General features: G+C 30.7%; 1 protein-coding gene across 1 annotated transcript in view; it reads right to left on the bottom strand.

Moving 5' to 3' along the window:
* Nucleotides 1-575: 575 nt before the first annotated feature.
* The window catches only part of LOC134683841 (uncharacterized), a 33,084-nt gene continuing 11,092 nt past the window's right edge, over nt 576-22,567 (bottom strand). The window contains exons 2-5 of the mRNA XM_063543151.1: nt 6,869-6,971; nt 6,049-6,194; nt 1,876-2,286; nt 576-1,170 (exon numbers count right to left, since the gene is read on the bottom strand). Coding sequence (XP_063399221.1) covers nt 653-1,170; nt 1,876-2,286; nt 6,049-6,194; nt 6,869-6,948 — 1,155 coding nt within the window. The 5' untranslated portion in view covers nt 6,949-6,971 and the 3' untranslated portion in view covers nt 576-652. The remainder of the gene's footprint in view (nt 1,171-1,875; nt 2,287-6,048; nt 6,195-6,868; nt 6,972-22,567) is intronic.

Below are 22,567 nucleotides of genomic sequence, written 5' to 3'. Positions count from 1 at the left end.
GAGGTTTTTTTCTCAAATCGGCGCTCGCCTATAAAGACATATAGAAAATAAACACACGTATTTACCAGAAAGACACATTATAAAGAAAACACTACAGAATGTAAATATAAATGTTATTCATATTTGTTAAAACAAAATCGAGTTTTTATTGTATGCTTTAATTATTTGAAGTACTGATCATCCATGCGTAAATATCACAATTTTACTGATATTTAACTAAAGACTAGTAAATGAATATTGAAAATCATTTATTTGAAACATTTATTAAGTCATGTTCAGTCTGTCAGTCAATTATCAAACTTTAAAACTTATCGACTGCGATACATTCAGAAGTTTTTCAGAGAATTCAGTATGTGTTCAGGTAAATACACTAATCATATCTACCAGGATACAAACATACTGAATAGACTGAACATAAACCAAACATATTTTTATTGACTGCAAGTATTGAACATACCGCAGTGGGTAAGTTTGAATATTGACATGAAGACGAAAATATTTTAATAAAAAAAAAATAAAGTGTTTAAAATAAAATATTTAACATTTGAAAATGCTATATATTAACATTGACGTTCTTTAAATATGAAGGCAGAATGTTATTTGAAAAGAAAAGAAGATAAGTTCGATGTTTATGGTGTAATCATATGATAATCTAAACATAGCTTGGATGCCTCGCAGAACTCTGTGACAGTATTTCCATTGTTTCGTTTCTGAGAGATAAATCTGATAATTCATAAGCAGATCCTTCATCAGAACAATAACAAAGAAGTCTACATTTTGTCTGTATTCTGTGACACTGACATCTGTTCGTTATGAATAGACTTATTAAACAAAATAGTCCATTCCCATAAAAGATAAAACTTATTGCAAATAAAGCATCTGATGAAACGAATATTCCATTTGCATTAATAAGAATTACTAAATAGTAAATGAACGTTACTACAAGACACAAAATAGATGCTGAACTAAACCAGTTCAGAACAAAAATATCGTCTTCGTTGACGTTTTTATCAAGAACCATTGCAGAACGTGGGTTTTTCGCATAAACTGTCACGTAACATACAAAAATAATGACGTATGGAATAAATGTTGAAATCACTAACTGGTACCCAGACCATATGATGGCATGACTGTTATATGAAGTAAAATCAACACTACACATTCCTATTTCTGAAATTAGAAAAATGGATAAAGTTACAAAAACAATTTTCTATATGAGGTTACAAACTGAGAAGACTTTGATTTTATATAATTGCCTGCTTTTTTCCCAATTAGGTCGTATCGCTGTTTGATACAAAGTCTTGTAGATTGTTATTGAAATCAAAAACTTTGAAATTGCTAATAAATTTAAAGAAATTCCTGAATGATTATACTATCAAATGTTTGTGATAGTTTCAATAATTTGAATAACCTTTTTTTTAAGGTGACAATGGTTTTAGTTTACTTCGAGATCGAACTGTTTAGGAGGTTTTTTTTGCTTTTAACTAAATGCTCCGGTCGAACCATATAAGGTGTGTAAGACACACAATCTTATTTAGCTTAATGCTCCGGTCGAACCATATAAGGTGTGTAAGACACACAATCTTATTTAGCTAAATGCTCCGGTCGAACCATAAAAGGTTTGTAAGACACACAATCTTATTTAGCTAAATGCTCCGGTCGAACCATATAAGGTGTGTAAGACACACAATCTTATTTAGCTAAATGCTCCAGTCGAACCATATAAGGTGTGTAAGACACACAAACTTATTGTAGAGATATTTGTTAGTACCCTGCTTTTATTTTTTTTTCCAATATAGATATTAAAATTTGAATATACCAAGAAATCAAGCAACTGAATTCATAATAGCATACTATGTATTCAATCCTACTCACCTTGAGATTCAAGATACACATTGGTATACAGATAATATTGATTTTCGTCCGCATGCGTGGTAATTTCCATACTTGTGGCACCTATCGATTGACCTAAGTATGGTTTCCATAACAATGAACGCAGCAATTGCTTCACTGATCCATCATTATAATTTGTCCAAAATGCTTGAATGCTCTCAATGTTATATGCCCTAACAATAATACTGATGACTGATGATACTATTACACGGGCGGAAACTCCCATGTCAGAGAGAAAATGGTTTGATATTAATGTTTTTGGATCATGTTCTTTTCCTTGCATCACAGACTTTTGGAATGTTGCAAGATAGTATGATGTCATGTCAAAATTTGATGCAACAGTTGTTTGATTGTTAGAATACATGTTAATTGTCACTGTAAGATTGATATGGCCTGAAAATAAAATAAAATAAAAAAAATAATTTCAAGCATCGAATTTACTGTTATTTTATCTATCTATCAATACTTCAATATTATTTGCACTCACCATTCTTGTGTTATCAATTGATCCTCTGTTCTTAGTGTTTGTGTTAAAAATATTCATTATTATAAGTGCTTGCACTTTTAGTATAGATACTTGCCCTTTCCTTTTTTGTTATAATGGTAAGTTTCCCTGTCATTACTTTATCCAGGTAGTGACAGTAAGGATGACTAAATTTAGTATTCATTAAAATATTTTCTGATCTAGAGATTAGACTGTTGGTTTTCCCGTTTGAATGGTTTTACACTAGTAATTTTGGGGCCCTTTATAGCTTGTTGTTAGGTGTGAGCCAAGGCTCCGTGTTGAAGGCCGTACTTTAACCTATAATGGTTTACTTTTTAAATTGTTATTTGGATGGCGAGTTGTCTCATTGGCACTCACACCACATCTTCCTATATCTATTCGACACCTATAACATAATATGAATTTTATTCAAAAACATAACAAAAACTATTGTATTTCATTTCGTGAAAATTATGTTAAAACTCTTGTTTATCATATAGCCTAATTGATTTATCAGTATTTGATTGATGTGTTAATACAATCATTTGTTTAGTCTGTTAATATGCTTTTTATGCTTTTTTCTTAGATTTTAGACGAGTTATATTTTGTCGTATAGTAGAGACGTCTGCCTATTGTTGAAAACAATGTGCTTAACTAAGGAAGCTTTGTGTGTTATATGTCATTAGCGTATATCCACATCTCATTTAATTTGAATTCCAAATTATTGCGAAACAAAGCATTATATGTACGGTCGTGATAGTAGACTAACATGAACATGATCCAAAGCACTTAAATGCCAGTCTGCCTAAGAATCAGGCAGTGGTGAAAACATGACAAAAAAAAACCCACCCAATTTGACATTGATTTCAGTTCAGAATATGTAGTTATGCACAAAAATAACAATCATTTCCATTTTCTGTTCTGGTAATAGAAGATACAATTTGGTTGAAATGCACTAGAAATTAATGAATAAGGGGAGATAACTCTGTAATTTACTATCATTCTAACCATTTTTCTAACTAAGTTATTTGTAATTACCAGACACACACAAAGGAAAGACTAATACTTTTAAACTCAGGATGATGGTTAGTATTAAATAGCATGATTACCTCGGTGGGTTTTTTCTAATCATGTTTTAATTTTTACCAAAATTGCCTGATTCTTACAAAGACTGGCACTTAATTCAACAGATCTATTGCCTAATTTGATCACTGCTTCTGTTTTATATGTTTTGTTTGTAAATGAACTTGCTTGTATTTTTTCAGCTTTACCCACTATAAACGGCTTGCTGCACTAACTGTTTTCAATAGACGGTTTCTTTATGTAAAATTCATGTAAAATGAGATACGACGTATCAATTTAGATATAAAAGACCATTTATCATGTTAGTTCTGATTTTGAACAAGTTAGTATATTATTTTCTTGTTCGGCAATAAATTTCTGGTTATTAACTAATGGACAAATAAATCTAAGTATATTTCTATGTTTACTTTGTTCTGCATTAATGCAGAAATAATGTTGTTTGTGCGTCTCATATTATCGTCATTAGTAACGACTGCATCGAACTGAAACCAAACAGTACGAAAAGGGAAATCTTAATTTCTCTTTATACAATTTTCAAACAAAAACATTGCACAAAGCCTTTCAGTATTACATACAATTCAAAATAACAAAGGTTTCATGTAAAATATGTCGTATTATCAAGCGTGTTGTAAGCTGATAAAAATCTGTCTGCTCTTTGATTGGGCTGATGTTTCTTTGACACATTCCCATGGCTATTTTCAATTTTATGATTCAAAAACACTACATTTTAACGGTTGGAGTAATCGTTGTAGTATCGGAATAAAACAATACAAGTTAAACCTTTGTCAATAAATAAGGCTATTCCTTTTTTTCTTTATCAATTTTTGAAACGGTGATCTTTAATATCATCTTTAAGGTGGTATGGGAGTCTAAACTAAAAATGATAGAATTTGTTCATACTTTGCCAAATCGTAGTACCTATTGATACATGTTGAAAAATATAATAAAAATGATAGGTCACCGCGCATTTTCTCAAGCTACAGGACGGAACAAAATGACACATTAAGTATGGATTATACAGGAAAAAAACACCATTTTGTGATTAGAAACTAAACAAAATGATTGAATTGTTAAATACTTCAGGAAAAGATAGCTTTCAGACACTGCTTTGAGAATATCAAAAGAAAAGAAAAGAAAAGCAGGAAATTATTTTGGGATTAAAATTTAAAGATGAAAGTAGTTTTGACACAGCGGAGAGGGACTAATAGTCAAATTATCTCAATCAGTAATTCATAAATATTAAAATTGACCCATTAACAAATCTGCCCAGTAGTGATAGGTGCCTCGAAATAAAGTTCGTAAAACATTTCATTGCTAAAAGGCGGAATGACGGATAAGAGTAAAACTATATTGTTGCAACCACCTTTAAGGGGACTCCCCGGTCTAAATATTTAAAAAAAAATTAATATAGGATTTCGCTATATTTCTCTATAAATGAACTTGATCTTATTCTTAATAGAAAAATGAAATAAAAAAATGGGGTCACCGTTCATTTACGCTCACAATGTGCCATCGAAAGAAGCATACATTTTTGTTAATGTCCTCTTTTTCTGTTGAACTAATATGAGAAAAAGAAGTAATGTCGAAATAAAAAAAGAACTAAATTACAGAAATCGCTTACATTTTACAATTATTTTGTTTATGTACAGCTCATCCGTAAAACAATAATAAAAAATTAAGGTCCCCGATGGGTTAAAAAAGATATTTCAATTTTAATGCCAAAAAATGCCAAAACATGTGCACCAAAGGGAGATAATTTGGAGCTTTTTCAATCATATCTACATTTTAAAAGTCATCTGGGGCCAACAAAAATTTATTTTTTAAACGAATTTTGTACCATATGATAAAGTAACAACTGCTCAAGGTAATACATTAAATTTGTAATGAAAAAGAAATGTTTCGTTTTTTCTGAAAATTTTATATTCGCGAGCCTCCTTAAACACGTTAGTGTAATTTCATCTTTGTGTATCAATCTTCATTGAATTTTGTTTAATTTTGTTTTATTTTAACCCTTTCAGGGAAAGTCCTTGATAGTCATATTATGGTTATTATCTTGATTTGTCTATCTCTAACTCGGTTTTTATGTTTGTTGCAAGAGTGATCGATATTTGGTAACTAACGACCGTATTAATTTTCAGCGCTTAACAATACTTATTCACTTTTATTCTGAACATAACCTTGTACTTTAATGAATGATAATAGGCATGAACAAAAACTTGATTTGAAATAATCACAATATAAATTAGTCAAACTTCAACTATGACAACAAAGTCAATCTGTTTTAGTGGTATGTCCGTTTTTGTGGTTATACATTAGCGAGACTGATACAAAATATATGTGTTAGATATATGCTTTTTTTTACTGAAATTCATTCATCATTCTTTTGCATGTGTAATTAAATGATGTTTTCAATTCTATTTGTAAAATCGATTATAATAAGTCACAATATTATAAAACATGTAGTCAAATGTTGTCTAAACCTGTTTAAATTCTCTACCAGTTAAGCACCTTGAAAGAAAATGCTATAACCCTAACCTATGAAACTTGTTTACAATTATATTATGTAGCTCTCTATACTTATAACTTACCTCTGAAATAGGAATATTCACCAAGTCCATAGAGTGGTCCAGAGGACAACAGTACAACCAGAATGTAAATGCCACATATTATTATATTAACGTTTCTTGGAGAAAATGTTGATGGATGGTCAAGTACAGCCAGGAATCTGTGGTATCTAGAAAAATTTGATTCAAATTAAATGTATCAACAAATGAATGAACTCTAAGTATTTTAGCAGCATTTGAATATTTCAATTTCTATCAACAACAATGGGCCGTCGTTTATCACAGTTGAAGTGCTTTGATCGTCCACATGTTTAGCTCGATGACTTTTTATACAATATGACTGATTCCCCCGGCCCTTGTGAAAAGTAGATTAGGTATTTCTTCTATTATATAATTTCATTTTTAAGTACATAAATTATCCGTCAGTTTTCTCGTTTTTATTTAATTGTTTTACATTGTCATTTCAGGGCCTTTTATAGCTGACAATGCGGTATTGACTTTGCTCATTGTTGAAGGCCGTACTGTGACCATTGGCAATCATACCACAGATTTGTTTTTATATGGAATGTTTTTTTCTAAAATTGTTTTAATTTCTTGATGTATATGATAACTTTTCGTTGTAGTTATTGTTTTTTTTTTACAACTTTTGAATACATTCTTATATACTTTTACCAACTATGAATCATTACTCGATTGATTGATTTAACCATTTGACAATTGTTACATGAAAAGCACGGTATACATTGTATATTATGCTTATCTTGAAATGGAACTCATTTCTTCAAGATTTTTTTTCGTTATAATGTTTTATAATGTTATTTAGCATTTGCATACACAATAATACCTTTCAATGGATACTATCGCCATGACCCATATATTACCAGAGGTTAGAATAAGATTCAGGAAACCAAATGTTTGGCACATAAAATCTCCAAGGATCCACCCACCTGTTAACAAAACAGATTGATAATTAACACAAGAGTCATAACTACTGTGTAGTATTGATAAATAGATTTATCTTTTTCGGATAGGTAGGTTCTTGTGTGTTTAATGTTGACTAATCTAGGAAAAATGTCGTAAAAATCAGGTTTTTGCTATCTACATGCTAGTTCTTCTTCTTTGTTTAGTTTGTAAGCTGCAAATGCTCGACAACTCAATTGACATGATAGATGAGTTGCCAAAAAAAAAATGTGCACACATGTTAAATCAACTCATCATAGATACCAGGACTAAATTTAGTATATACGCCAAACGCGCGTTTCGTTTACAAAAGACTTATCGGTGACGCTCGAATCAAAAAAAGTTAAAAGGGCAAAATAAAGTACGAAGTTGAAGAGCATTGAGAACCAACATTTCTAAAAGTTTTGCCAATTACAGCTAAGGTAATCTATACCTGAGGTAGAAAAGCCTTATTATTTCAAACAATTCAAAAATTTGTAAACAGTAAATTTATAAATTTAACCATATCAATGACAATTCATGTCAGCACTAAAAAAAAGCTAACTACTGGGCTTGTACTCAATAACTCATTTATTAATTATGAAATTATTTAGAATGTAACTTGTGTGCATGTTTTCTACGATGCTGAAGAATTTTCTCAAAAAAGAAACCTGCATAAGTCCTACTCATCTTTATAATAATGATATCATTAAATAACAATTTTGAGACTTATGCAGGTTTCTTTTTGAGAAAAATCTTCAAATTTGTCTAATGAAGAGAAATTAGCTTGATTTAAATGTATGCATGGTACAGCTTGTTGCTGATTTCATTTTATCATTCGTTTTGAAATAATTACATTCTAATGATAAGACACTGATTTTAATTAAATGCGATTAATTTGTAAAGGTTATATTGTAATTTCATTTAACATCGGAGAAAATGAAAGCATGATAATTTCAGTATATTAAACAATGTTGGTCTTAACATGAACATAATGTTTTAAATTTATCACACTCTAAAAACTATGTGATCAGAAACTTCTCATATATAGACAATGTATAAACAATTATCATGTAGGCAAGATAGAATAATATTGGTATCTAATTATGTACATGTATAAATATAAAGACACATTTTATATACCTGCATGTCAAAGGTCTGCGTCCTTTGGATAGCAGAGGTTGCCGTATATTAGGTTAACATGCATATACTGCATACATGTTTATAAGTATATATAACATTGAACAATACTGTCCCTTAAAAAATGTATGAATCGCGTTCAGGGAAATTAAAATTTGTCAGCATAAAATCTAGTTGTACTGTTGTTGTTCAGAATTTTTGTTTATAAATATATATCTATGCATGTGTTAAATTGAAACCAACAATAAAAGCCTGCATTTATTAACTAGCGTTTGTCCATTGGTTTAATGTGTTTTAATATTTGATTGTGTCATTTGATTTGATCAGTATCTTTATGAATTGACTATTTTGTCATTGGATATTCTTATCGTTCCTTTGTGTGTTTTACAATAAGACATTGGAAGTAATACTTCTTGTTTAGATTTACCTTCAAGCAAGGATATTTTTTTTATCGATTTTACTTGAAGACTTATCTGGTTGTAAATATGTATCATTCCATTACAGCTTTCCTATATAGGTAATATGATATGTATCTTTAACATTTGATTACGGGATAGCATTGATTGAATTACAGTATTTGCAGGATGATTGCTCAACTTTATATCATTGAACTCACTCAATACACTAGCTGGACTATAAGATATTCGACATAACCAAATTTTGTATGACTTAACGTTTGTGTTATAACATGCGTAATCAACTGTGAATAGTATATTAATATTTTGTTTTACTATTCTTAATGACAAATATCAATTAATAGTAACATTTTCAATTATAAATATCGCAAATGAGACATTTAGACAACATTTATAGTAATACTTTGTAGTAGGCTATCACGATTTGATCGGGCATGATTTGCTATTATAACAGGTGGCAGACCTGGTTCCTTCATTTCTTCATATTTCTTTCGTTATTTATGTCCTTACATTGCACGACCCGAATCCTAACCATTATTAGAATTTTGACTGTTAGTATACACAATATGTTGCGTGTTCTTCTGTGAGTCTTGCCACAAGTTGAGCTCCTGAGATCACCCACATTTGTTTAGTGGGTTCCTGTCTTTAAGTATTTTTTTTCTATGTTTAGTGTACGCTTTGTTTGTCTGTTGGTCTTTTACTTCTTTAGCCATGTAGCATGGTTAGTTTGATTTTCTAATCTCTTTAGATTCAATATTATTCGTTTGATACCAGTGTTTAGTGTTTAGTGGATTATGAGTGTACACAGATGAACCACGAAACTAAGGCTTCAACAAACAACAAATTGTCAATAGGATGATATTGAAAACTTCGGAATAACCACTAAATCAAATATCTACGAACATAATAGTTTTCTTTAATGGACGAAAATTGATACCAACGAAAAGAAAAGAATCCACAGCATGAAATTCGTGTGAATGTCCGTCTGTTACCTTTTGCCTTTTTAAAAAAAATCTTTTATCGATATTTATTATAATATATGCATAAAAAGATGTGGCATGATTTTCAAGAAAAACTTTTCACCAGAGATCAACTGACAATAATTTGAATAACTATGAGTAAATTTACATCCTTCAACAATGCGCAAAATCCATAGTTTTGTCAATATTTGCCCATACCTTTAGTCTCTGTATATTTACATTTCTCGTTGGTGATTTTCTGATTGTGATATTTCATTTCCGTTTTACAAGGCCCGACGCGACGTTTTGTATTCAGTTAATAATAATCAAGTTAAACTATTAATTCCATCCCACAAAGGTATTAGCTTTAATATTTGAATAATAAGAAATGAGTTAATAATGTACTGAGGTCAGTTTTTACCCTATGTTACAAAGTGAAATTGATTGCTTTATACACAAACTAATATCTGCAGATAAGACATAGTAAATCATAAAAGGTCATTGATAAAAAATTAAGCAGGTTCGGGTTTTTTTCTTTTGTTTAAGATCATTGCAAATTTAAAGTAAAAATCGGAATAAGATATTCTTAAAATTAAATATTTTGCAGATGAGCTTTATGACCTATCAATATTTTTTAACTTATTATGTTCCTTTGCTAGTGTTTTTCCGACTAAAAGAAACAAATTTTAATTCTCGATTTTTATCTCACCTAAATACATGTTGATCCCCACCAAAAACAACAAAACATGTGTGATACGATGAATACAATTAGATTATACTGTTGATTATGTTCTCAACTACAAAAAAAAAGTGTTCTTATCATCATCTACTGAAACAGGAAGTCCAATTAATAACATCAGACTCCGCTAACAACAAACTAAACAGGATGTTCATCTATATTCTGTCGAAAAGTACTTTTGGTTTTTCAAATTCGTTAACGATATATTTTATATGGTTTCAGGCTAGAAATATATTTTATTCTTAAAAACTTTTTCACATTACCGGAACAGCTTAAAGCAAACAAATTCGAATTGATTCACCTAGCTGTGTTTGCATGCTGTGTTTGTCCCGTATATTTTTTTCCTTTTGGTTTGATTTTTCATTTTGTTTCGCTGCTCCTAGATTCCTGTTATTGTACTCATTACAATAAAACAACTTACGTTTCGACTTTTTTATTTTGCCACTTAATCAATAAAATATTGTTTGTTTTTTTTTATTGTAGAAAGTGTTATGTTTTATGTTTGTAGCACACAAATATAATATCTTTTTTGCTATGTTTTACTCAAATGTATGATTTGTATCTGCAAACATACAATAAATAATTCTTTACAGTTGATTGAAGACGAAAGATGTATACAAATAAGGTAAACCCAGCCATATAAGCTGTCAAAGTTTGTTATTTATATGATAATTTTAGCCACTGATTTTCAGCAAATGCTTGTAAAAAAAGCACATTTAAAAATTGAAAAAACACAAAAATATCAATGCATCGCGTTTTATGGATATGATTTTTTTTTGTTTTTATTGACAGAGAGTTAGTTTTTAATGAACATTTTTTTCATATCGTTTTAGGGTCGCACGGATCAAAAGTGAGGTTCTGGGCTAATATTGTGTGTGTTCTTTCCTTTTATGCGTATATGCAAGGTTATATACTGACTATCTAGAATCGTGTTTTCATGCCTTACTTAGGACAATATTTTTTTTTTGGTCTGTGCATCCGCTCGTTCTATCGTCCGTCCGTTTGTTTGATGTTCATCCATCTGTCCCGTTACAGGTTAATTGTTTTAATTCATATGATTGATCTAAATAGTTTTTTATGAAGTTGTAATTTTATCAACTTAGTACACATGTTCTTTATTATATGATCTTTATGCCAAGTAAGAGTTTGACACCAATTTTATGGTTCACTGAAATTCGAAATTGATAGTGCGAGCGGGCATCCGTGTACTATGGACACGTTTGTGGATTTACAAAAAGAAAAAACAATTGCAATTTCAAAGTTATGGAGCTATTCAAAAACTTTTTTTTTTGAAAATCGGCATGCTATTATTTTTTAAATATGAAAGATAACGTGTATAAGTCAATGGAAAATGCAGATGAAACTAACTAGATAAAACCTCGAAGGAATCAATTATATGATAATACTATTATCCAGTATCGTGTGCATAGTTTGATTGAAAATCAGATCATATACTGAAAGTAATCGAAGCAGAATAAATGGAAACGTAATTTTTTCTCAAATTTTAATGATCTAAACTCTCACTTAAGGTAGCACAATACAAAGATTTTTCATCCCCAATCAGACATCTTTAAACTGGTGTAATTCCACTCATCTTTTCTTTTGATTTTATAAATGAGGTGCCAAACAAAACGAAGGATTAATGAATTAAGCTTCTTTGTTATTCATAGCATCCCAAAATATTTTATAGATTCTTGCACAACACAGTTTGGCCTCCAAAAACGTGTCTCAGATTTTTCCTATTGTATTTCATTCTCTCATTAATCTTCAATGAAGTTTGCAACATCAATTCATAAGAGACCATTACATTCAATTGGGTATAAAATTTGTTTGTTTTTTGAAAATCTGAGACACGGTTTTGGAGGTCAAGTTGGGTTGTACAAGAATCTATAAAATATTTTGGGATGCTATGAAGAACAAAAACGATAAACGCATTCAAGTGTGGACATCACCATATAGCAACTAATTAGTTAAATATGTAATAATTAAGTCATAATAAAATTATCACAATTTGAAAGATTAATCTTTCTTCTTTCTTTTGGTACCTCATTTATAAAATATAAAGAAGGATGAAATGAATTACATCAACTTAAAGTTGTCTGATGGGGAGTGACAAATCTTTGTATTGTATTACCTTAATACCCGCGTCACACTGTCCCGATTTTTATATACGATGGACACCCGAATGCGAAAATTGTAAGTTCCTACGAAGTTGGTCCCGATCTCGTTAAAATACCAAAAAGTGAACGAAGCAAGTACGATGAATAACGAAGTCTATACGATGGTGCCGAAATTGTATACGATAGCAATAGATGGACATACGAAGGTTAAACGAAGACGGGTATTTGAGCTTCATATCTCAGCAAAAGCCTACACTATGGATCACAAAGGCTACAAGATTGATAACGAAGGCTACACGATGGATTACGATGATGGCGCGATGGCCATACGATGTCTTAAAGACGTCGTGTACAGCTTTCGATGCATTTAAATTATATGCCAAAGGCATCAAGCGTTTTAAATTGTTTGATCAATATTGAATATATATTATATTGTTCATTTCATTTCTGGCACTATTGACTTTAAAGTTCAAAGGTCAAGGTCACAGTGGCAGTTGTTATACAAGGCAATATCACCCTTGTGGACACTCTAAAATCAATATGCTTCAAAAGATCTGACATTTTTTACGTTCAAGCCCAAAGATCAAGGTCATGCAGATGGACTTGTTTTTTCTCCTTCAAATAGTATAATACACAGGAAATTGGTTGCTCATCTTTTTACCTGCTGGTTCTAAAGACAATATTAAAGGTATTTTCAGTTACTGAATGTTTTGGTTGGTTTCTTAAAAATTGGTTTATGTATCAAATATGCATATTCAATTTACCATTTTCTGCATGTGTCATATACAAATATAGTGTCCATATTTGTCCCCAAAATGTTATATACCGGGGGATGCCACGATCGGCATTGCCTTGTTTGAACTATTAAATGTGTGCACTAGTCTGAATAATCACCCATAAGTATGCCCATGTTTACTGATCTATCTTAAAGGTAAGGTAATGGGTTCTTTGATCCCTTTTATTCAAAAAGAGCTCTTTCCAGGAGAATATCATAATAAAAGAGACAAAAGGAAGGATGTGGGAAAAGCAACAAATGCGGCAAAATATGACATATAGAAAACAAAATGGCTATGGAGTAAAAGTTCGTGTGTCAACAACTCAGACGATACATAAAAAATCAGAATAATGAAGAAAAAGTTGTTTTCCCTATATACGTATACCTGCAGTGTTGGTGTACGAGGCGCGTTTGTGATTTTCATTATGTTACTTGATATGCAAAGTTGACAAAAAATAATATTTTACTTGTAAAAGTAAATCCTGAGCCTGTAATAGCTGCTCTTTTTGTTCCATTTGAATTAATAAAAACAATGATGTTGCCTTTATTGTTCTCATAGAATCATATGATATGAGCTCCATGTTTTGTGAACGTCTTTCTTAACTGTCGTATAAGACTGACCAGTGCATATCGCGCATCGCACTTTAAATATATTTTGGCGCGAAAATTAATTTAAATTTAGCTGGATTTATTGCCGTCGTAGTTCCATCTTGTCGCCTTCGTACTTCTATTCGATGTCAACACGACGGGATTACGAGGTCTTCACGAAGTCGTTTTGCCATCGTAAGACCTTCGGATAGCTTTGTGATTGATTCGTGTAGACATCGTAATGTCAAAACTGCCCGATGGAAACGATGGAAGCACGACTGCAATACGATATTCAAAGATGCATTCCAGGTGACATTACGATGGTGAGGATGGTGATACGAACTCAATACGAACCCTCAACATCGGACGCACCATCGGGGATTTTTTAACATGTTAAAAAAATTAGAACCCTTCCCGAAGTTGTCCCCAAAGGCTAGAAGAAGAGGCCGATAGTTCTACGATGGTTAAAGATGGCACTACGAATAGCCCGATCTGGATTCGATCAGTCCCGATTTTGAAAATTTCCATAATCGTGTTGCCATCGGATAAAAAATCGGGACAGTGTGACGCGGGCATAAAGAAACACTAGTCAAACGACAGATAAGAAAACGATATTTTAAGATAAGATAGTGTATATGCATTATATCAAGCTGTTCATCATACTGACTGTCGAAACAAACCAAAAAATAACACGATAATATACCAATAAGTTTAAAGTTGTGTTCAATCTATTTTACTTTACTTCAAAAATGTATAAGTCTTATTTAGTTGGTACCAGTTTATTTATTTGCACCTGAAAATGACATAAAAATGTGTTTATGTATTGTTCAATTGTATACTATTTGTGTACTCGGAGATAGATTTGTAAAAGAAAATTTGCTTGTTTTTGAATTTATTTGTTTTATTATGTCGTTATGTGATGATTAACCTGGAACAATATTGATTAAGCTAATACCACCTCGTTCAAACTGTACAAGTCAGAATTCCAATTACCATTAGTACAAACTGTTCACTAAAACAAATTGTAGGCGCCAACATTCCAGTTTTTACTAGTACAAACAATTCAAGTCAGAATTTCTATATTAATATATTTAGATGTGTACTAAAAGGGTCCTGATTGACACTTGATAAACACTTAAATATTCGAATAAGACAATAGATTTTTTTTTAAATTGTGTTATAATGTAATGAAATTTTTATCTACGCTCAAATGAATCAAGATTTGTTTTGTATCTATTTATCTCTCAGTCTGCCATCAAACACAAGTAATAATAAATCTTAGAAGTTCTTATTTTTAAATAAGTAGTGTCATGAATCATTGACGAGCTCAAGGATATATTTATTTGAAATTGTTATATTACAAATAAAAGCTGCCGAACATTATGATAGAGAAATTATTAAGACAGTTTAAATTATCAGGCTTATACTGATATAATTTTTGGTGTGTTTGCATGCATGTATAAGTGTTAAAACATACAAAGGAGCAAAATGCAAATACTGACCTCACAACGTTCACAACTTTTGGAAAACTACACTCAGTTACAAGGAAATGTAAGTTTTCTTAAAGCATTCAATACAAAAACAAATAATGTTATAACCATGTTTTTTTTATCAAAGACATGATGATCCCTAGGAAAACAAAATATTTTGTGAAAAAAACCCTTTCCAAAATACTACAAGAATCGATAATGATAGTCAGTTATTTTTCGATATCCATTCGTTTGATGTGTTTGAGCTTTTGAGTTTGCCATTTGAGTATGAACTTTTCGTTTTGAAAATGTCCTCGAAGTTCAGTATTTTTGTGATTTTACTTTTTTGCTCATGGGTGCGAGAACAGAAATAATATGACAACTAGTTTAGTTGAAAATACTGTATATTCGACAGTGGTAAAAACAAAATGAACATTACAAATATAAGATAAGCTAAGGGCAAATATGTATGGTTACCAAATAATAATCTGGAATTGATTGTGATTGTCTGAATCGAGATTTAAAAGGATTATTATTATTTTGTAATATAATGACGGTCTAGTAGTTTTAACAATGTATTTAGCTTTATGCCTCTAATTTCTGCAGGAAACCGTCAGTAAGTTACTACCATTTTTGGATGGTGTAAACTTCCCACTAACACCATACATTATTACCCCATTCTCCATACACAATTACATTACACCACACCCATATCTTCGGATTTCAAATATTTGGCTTTGACCTTTTCTGATGAAGGTAAATCCAGAAAAGCGCTTCGAACGCAACAAGTTATCAAACGTATTGTTTTAAATTTTTAACATAATTGGGTCGATACCTCTACTGGTAGACTATCAGTCCCCGAGTGTTTCGTCAGTTCAGTAGTCAGTGCTTCAATACTGACATGATTCAACAAACTTAATTAAAATTGTCCGTTAATAAATTTTGAAATTATAACGAATCTAAGGTTTCAACTCCCTCAGGCAAAGTTGGCTTTATATGAATTTGGCTATCTATTTGATGTATTTTTGACATATAGCTCGTCAACGATTTTCGGTCCTTATACATCTTCAAATTTCAAATGTTTGGCATTGAGCGTTCCTGATGAAGGTAAATCCAGAAAACCGACACAGACGCAAAATTATCAAATGTATTGTTTTCGATTTTTTACATAACTGGGTCGATACCTCTGCTGGTGACTATCAGTCCCCGAGGGTATCATTAGCTCAGTAGTCAGTGCTTCGGTGTTGACATGATTTAACAAACTTAACTAAAATTGTCTGTTAATGAATTTTTAAATTATTATGAAACTAAGGTTTCAACTCCCTCAGGCAAAGTTGGCTTTAGATGAATTTGGCTATTTATTTGATGTATGTTTGACATATAGCTCTTCCACGATTTTCGGTTTGGCTTTGAGCGTTCCTGATGAAGGTAAATCCAGAAGAGCACTTCGGACGCAACAAAATATCAAATATATTGTTCTGGATTTATTTTTACATAATTGCACCAAACTCCTTCCGAAATAACCCATAATGCAATTTAATTTCAACACACCTATCAATTTTAATCAAACTTTATCTTTGCAGAAGTGTATTAACATAAAAAAAATTAATGATCTAAACGTATCGAATCATTGACGTCTTTATGTACATGTACAATATTATAAGACTCCAATTTTGATTTTGAAATGAATACATTAAATGTTTACCTGCAATGGTGGATATAAGAAATCCTGTTAGATTCCAAAGACTGCAAACCAATTGAGAGATCAGGAACATTTTTATCATCGTTTTCAGAATAATATCATTGTAGACGGTAAAGTTTTTAAAAACACATATAAAATGTCCAGCAATGACAAAAATCCACAGTATAAACACACTTACAATTTTTAAAACTTCTTCTGCCATTTTGTCTTTCAAATTAGATAGTACTTAGTTTTCTTTTAATAGTTTGCTTTCACAAGATAGAGTCTTTTGGTACAAAACAATTCAATGTATGAATTATGTAACTCTGATGCATTTTGTCGAAATTACTCCCCTAGTATATTATTATCCGAGTATATCCTTTAGTATTTTTAATATTCTCAAATCATTCATTTACATCTTATATTTAAACACGTGAAGCTAGATTATCAATGGATCAAGTTATTTAAGACATGTAAATCAGAAGTATCATTTCTACGTATTAAAATACTCTAAAACATATATCCAACTTTTACATATCACCAGGGAACTAACTAATGCTTCTTCTTTGAAGACAAGGACACAAATAACTGTCGTTGAAAGGTTACCTAGACGTAGCTCATACCATTGATTTTACAACTAATGAACGACTTCTGTAGTTATTTAACGTATACTGTATTGTAAAGTATTAACGGGAATTTATAAGGCGCAAATATAATTTAAGACTAGGCTTTGCTGATGTGTGGGTAATATGATATTTTGCATTACATTTATCATTTAACTTGATTTTGTATTTGTAAAGGAATGATATATAAATTGTCAAAGGATATTCAATTATCACGGCTTATATATTTTGATAGCTATTCCCAGTGCAGCAGCAATGGAAAAAAAGTGGCCTTGATGACAGAAATCATACAAAAGATGTTTAAAATAGTTACAATTTTCGTTTGTTTGATTTGTAATTATAAAAATTGTTTGAAACTATTTTGTAATTTATCTATTCTGTTGACTGCACGTCTTGCTAGTGTGAATATGAACACATATACCCAATGTACACTACAATGTCAATTTGAATGGATCAAAGCAAGTTTGGACTATGTATTGATTTGAAATGTAACATCTTTAAGAATGTTTGTTGCATTTAAATTGTAACTTTATACCTGACATCAAATTCGATGTAATAATAACAGATTTCAAACATATTCATCTGTGTTAAACTTATCGCGATTATAAATACAATTTGGCATAAAGATATAAAAGAAATTACCAACTGAGTAGTTTTCCACCAATATTGATAATAGTAATCATCTTGGTCCCATTCCAAAATCAATTTGACTGATGATCTTCACTAACATATTCAAATAAAGACCTATTTATACAAGTCAGCATTGTGTGTCATCGTTTTTCAGTATGTCATAATTGATCATAGAGATTACCATAATGTGCCGACTTTAACTTAAGCAATTTTGACCTTTTTTACCAATGGAAGTTATATGAAAAGACTAGTTGCACATACAAAGAAGAACATTAGGTAGACAGTTATTTAAAGTCATAAGAAACGATTGACCGGTGAAAAATAATGTTATTTCAATTATTGAACCAATACATACAAACATCATAAACTTTCTGTGCACGAATGTACCATTTTTTTCGTGTAAATTTCGAATACTCGTCAATTGTTTTTTTCAATCGGTCAGTGTTGTTGTGAAAATATGGCAGGTAATTAAAGTTCGTGTTTTAAAGCCGAAGTTTAACGATTGTCACCTGTTTGTCAACAATCGACAAAAAGTCAACAAAAAAGCATGGAAAATGAGCACGTGTTTAACATTTAAATTCAGATAATAATTTATTTTAAGGACATCTATGCGTATTGCGATCACCGGATTTTTACGAGATGGGTCACACCGAGGTCACTTTGCATACGGAAAATATGTCGGGGGAATTGTTTCCTGGAAGGAAACAATTAAAATAAAGTAAACTTCTTCTAAATATGAATAAATTAAAGAATTTTCTTCAGAAAAAAGTATATGTACGTAAGTTTAATAATGAAAACTATCCATTGAGTTATTAAAAAACATATGCATTATTTTTTTTTAATTTGAGGTTTAATTTGACTTTAATGAATGGTATGTTTTTAATTTTCAAAGAGCCCATTGTGTGAAAAATAATTTGTACTACGATGTGCCGTATTAAAGCAGGATTTTTGTGGTCATTTCTTGGAAATTAAAATACAATTCGTACCCCGACAATTTAACCACATATGTTAAAATGTCTCAGCTTTGAAACGAGCCATCATACATATCCAAGATTACGACATGGACTGAGTTACAGAAGAAAATGTTACCATTACCGGCTATGGAAATTAATTTACGCCTCTTGACCAATCTGTAATAAATTGAAACCATAATAAGCGTCTCATCAATTAACCTATTGCATCTTGCTCATATTATGAAATGTTAACTGAATGGGGATTCGAATAATTTTTTAAGGATGCATATCTAAATTAGCGTATCCAATTTCATTTGAGTTTACCAGATAGAAATTTCTTTTTATTATAATGTTTCTGGAAATTGTACTCTGTGATTTTGGAAATTCAGTTTACTCCTTAAGACTTAGAATTTACTCTTCACGTATATCTTTTTTTTTTAATTAAAACCATTTTTTATTAACACTTCAAAATACATTGGTTCATCGTCGTAAGTTAATTAATCAATATTCAAAAGTATAGCGCTCATCGAGTATTTTTAATAACGTCTTGAATAATTTCCTTGTTTGAATGTTACTAACAAAATTTCCTTTGAACCAAATGTTCTTATTAGTGCAGTTGAGGCCATCGTTTGGAATGATTAATCGAATATACCCACATTTGTTTATCGATATAGTGCATGTGTGTCTCTTATATGTACCATTTGCCAATACCAAAATATCTTTTTCTTATTAAAGACATCGTCGAACGCAATAGTCAATGTCTTGCCTAAAAGGAACACCCGAAATAACCAGAGATATATAGTCAAGGCTTGAAAATGATTACAGGCTTATAGATAAGTACACCATACCTGTGGAACTTCAGATGACGAATGTCAGTTTGAAAGGCAATTAATTACGAACTCAAATATTGAAACGGAAAATTAAAAAAATAGTTGGTAAATATAGATTACTCATGTTTAAAGTGGGACAAATCTTAGTGTTACGAATTACTTACACATAATTTTTATATGATTTGCATATCTATAAATGCTTGATTTAGATTGGTGGAATAGAACTTATTTTTTTGTTAACACTTCGATGAACCATGTTTCCGAAACTACTATCGTTACACTCACTGTGATAGATTAATGCGCAATACACATACATGCAGGAATTCTAGGATTTTCAGCAACATGGGATAAAAAAAACAATTACACACCAGTTGTTTCTATTGTAATGTATATAATAAAGAGAAGAAAATGTATAAAATCAAAATTGAGAAAACAATCTGCGAAATTGCATGATTTATTGAATTTATGTCATTGCAAAACACGACGTCAAACGACAGAAAACTTTCAAGGGAAAATTATTTTGCTACTTGTTTGCTTCAAATTCTGATTTTATCGCATCAAAATGAAGTTTTTGAGGTATTTGCAATTTCATTTAAGATTATGTTGCATTTTTACGAATATATTTCGATTTTATGAAATCAAAATGGCAACCAACTCTTTAGTCGTAATGTCGATTGTGCATTTTATATTATTTACAGTACACATTACTGTACATAAAAAAGTGTTAATAAAATATCTCGATATTTTTTACTCATTCTTGTTATTCATCTTCTACGAAGTAAATGCTTGTAATATATTTTGTTTTGTCTTTTTTAATTGATTGTGGACGTTACATGCCGACATATAATAAGTTATAAAACTATTTTTTAACCTGTAACTTTTTGTTGGCTATTATTCGTTTGTTTCTTTGTCCTTTATTTTCTCCCATTTATCTGTTTATTTATTGTAGCTCTGTCGTGTTATGTTGTCATTTTAATGTTATATTCAACACTGCAATTAAAGCGGGAGGTCAAGCATGCCAGAAAACAAGGTTCAACTCGCCATTTTTTAATAAAATGTCCTGTACCAAGTCAGGAAAATGGCCATTGTTACATTATAGTTCGTTTCTGTGTGTAATACATTTCGCTGTCGTGTCTCTGTTGTGTTGTAGTTCTCTTATATTTGATACGTTTCCTTCAGTTAAAGTTTGTAACCCGGATTTGATTTGTTTTTCTCTATCAATTTATGAATGTTTAACAGCGGTATACTACTGTTGCCTTTATTTAATTTTCCAGTGAATGCTTCACTTGTTGATATTTGCATGTCATCACACAAGTAGCTATGTTGTTAGACGGGAAAAATGTCAAATCATATAAGTACAATTTGTGTAGTCTCTAAAACTAATGTAAAATTTTCGCTGCTTTTTTTTTTATATATAAATGTGTTTTACCTTCATTGTAATTGCTCAAAGTTAAGCTGTTACAGTCAGGCATGACACAGCACGTAGCCAGGTTCAAAAATATAATATTTAAATGGACAGAACTCGATTTCAAAGTCAACATTGATTTTTGGAATTCGAACCTTAATTTTCCAAAAAACTTCTTAATTTATCAACATGGAATTTACAAATCAACCTTGATTATTGGCAGAACTTGTCTCTTATTGATGATGGCCGAATCTTGACCTACATATGGTGTTTGTAAGATGTTTATTTAAACCTTTAAAAGTGAAACATTCCTGTACGTTTCACCAACAACAGCGTATTTCAGTTTGATGATCTTGTTATTTTTGATGATATAACATGCCGTGACTCGTGTAATGCTGATTTTCTTAATAACTTAAACAATTATTCTCAAATTATTTTATAATAGACAGACTTTGACTATTGATTGTTTGGTTGCGTGTTAATCATAATGTATATATTGTAAAATCATTGTTCTGCAGTCATTGCTGTAAATCTGTTTCCAAGCTTGGTATATAATATGTTATATTTTATAATGAGGTATTTGTATCATCTACAACAAAAACGAAATAAAAATATTTAAAATACAAACCGAAAGACCAAAGACGCTATTTATACTTGTTTTACAAAATAGTGTAGTAGGCATTATTCTTTATATTTCTTAAAAAAAGTAAATCCATGTGATTGTATTTCCTTTTACATGATTCTTCAGTTATTTAGCACAAAAATAACATCTGACAAAGTAACAGTCTATTATTCGTGTTATCCAGAAAGCCAAAGATATCATATATGAACTGCATGAGGAAATATTTTAAAAAGATAGGTATAATAAACACAAAAATCAAAAAGTCACTAAAGTCTTTTTTTTATCTTCTTCCGACAGTCAATGTGAAAATAAAAACACGAACATAAAGGAAGACAAAGGTTTAACGTCACGATGCTAAATCAATTTTTATTAATGAAATTTAGATAGTTAAGACAAATAAAATTGAGTGTTGAAATGGGGAATGTGTTAAAGAGACAACAACTCGACCATAGAAAAAACAACAGCAAAAGGTCACCAACAGGTCTTCAATGTAGCGAGAAATTCCCGTTCCCGGAGGCGTCCTTCGGCTTGCCCCTAAACAAATGTTAACTAGTTCAGTGATAATAAACGCCATAGAAATAACCAAATTGTACACAAGAAACTAAAATTAAAATAATACAAGTCTAACAAAGGCCCGAGGCTCCTGACGTGGGA

The sequence above is a fragment of the Mytilus trossulus genome, chromosome 9 (assembly GCF_036588685.1).
Source record: "Mytilus trossulus isolate FHL-02 chromosome 9, PNRI_Mtr1.1.1.hap1, whole genome shotgun sequence".
Taxonomy (NCBI): domain Eukaryota; kingdom Metazoa; phylum Mollusca; class Bivalvia; order Mytilida; family Mytilidae; genus Mytilus; species Mytilus trossulus.
The sequence above is the reverse complement of the archived record's forward strand: the minus strand, read 5'-3'. Positions and strand labels throughout refer to the sequence as shown.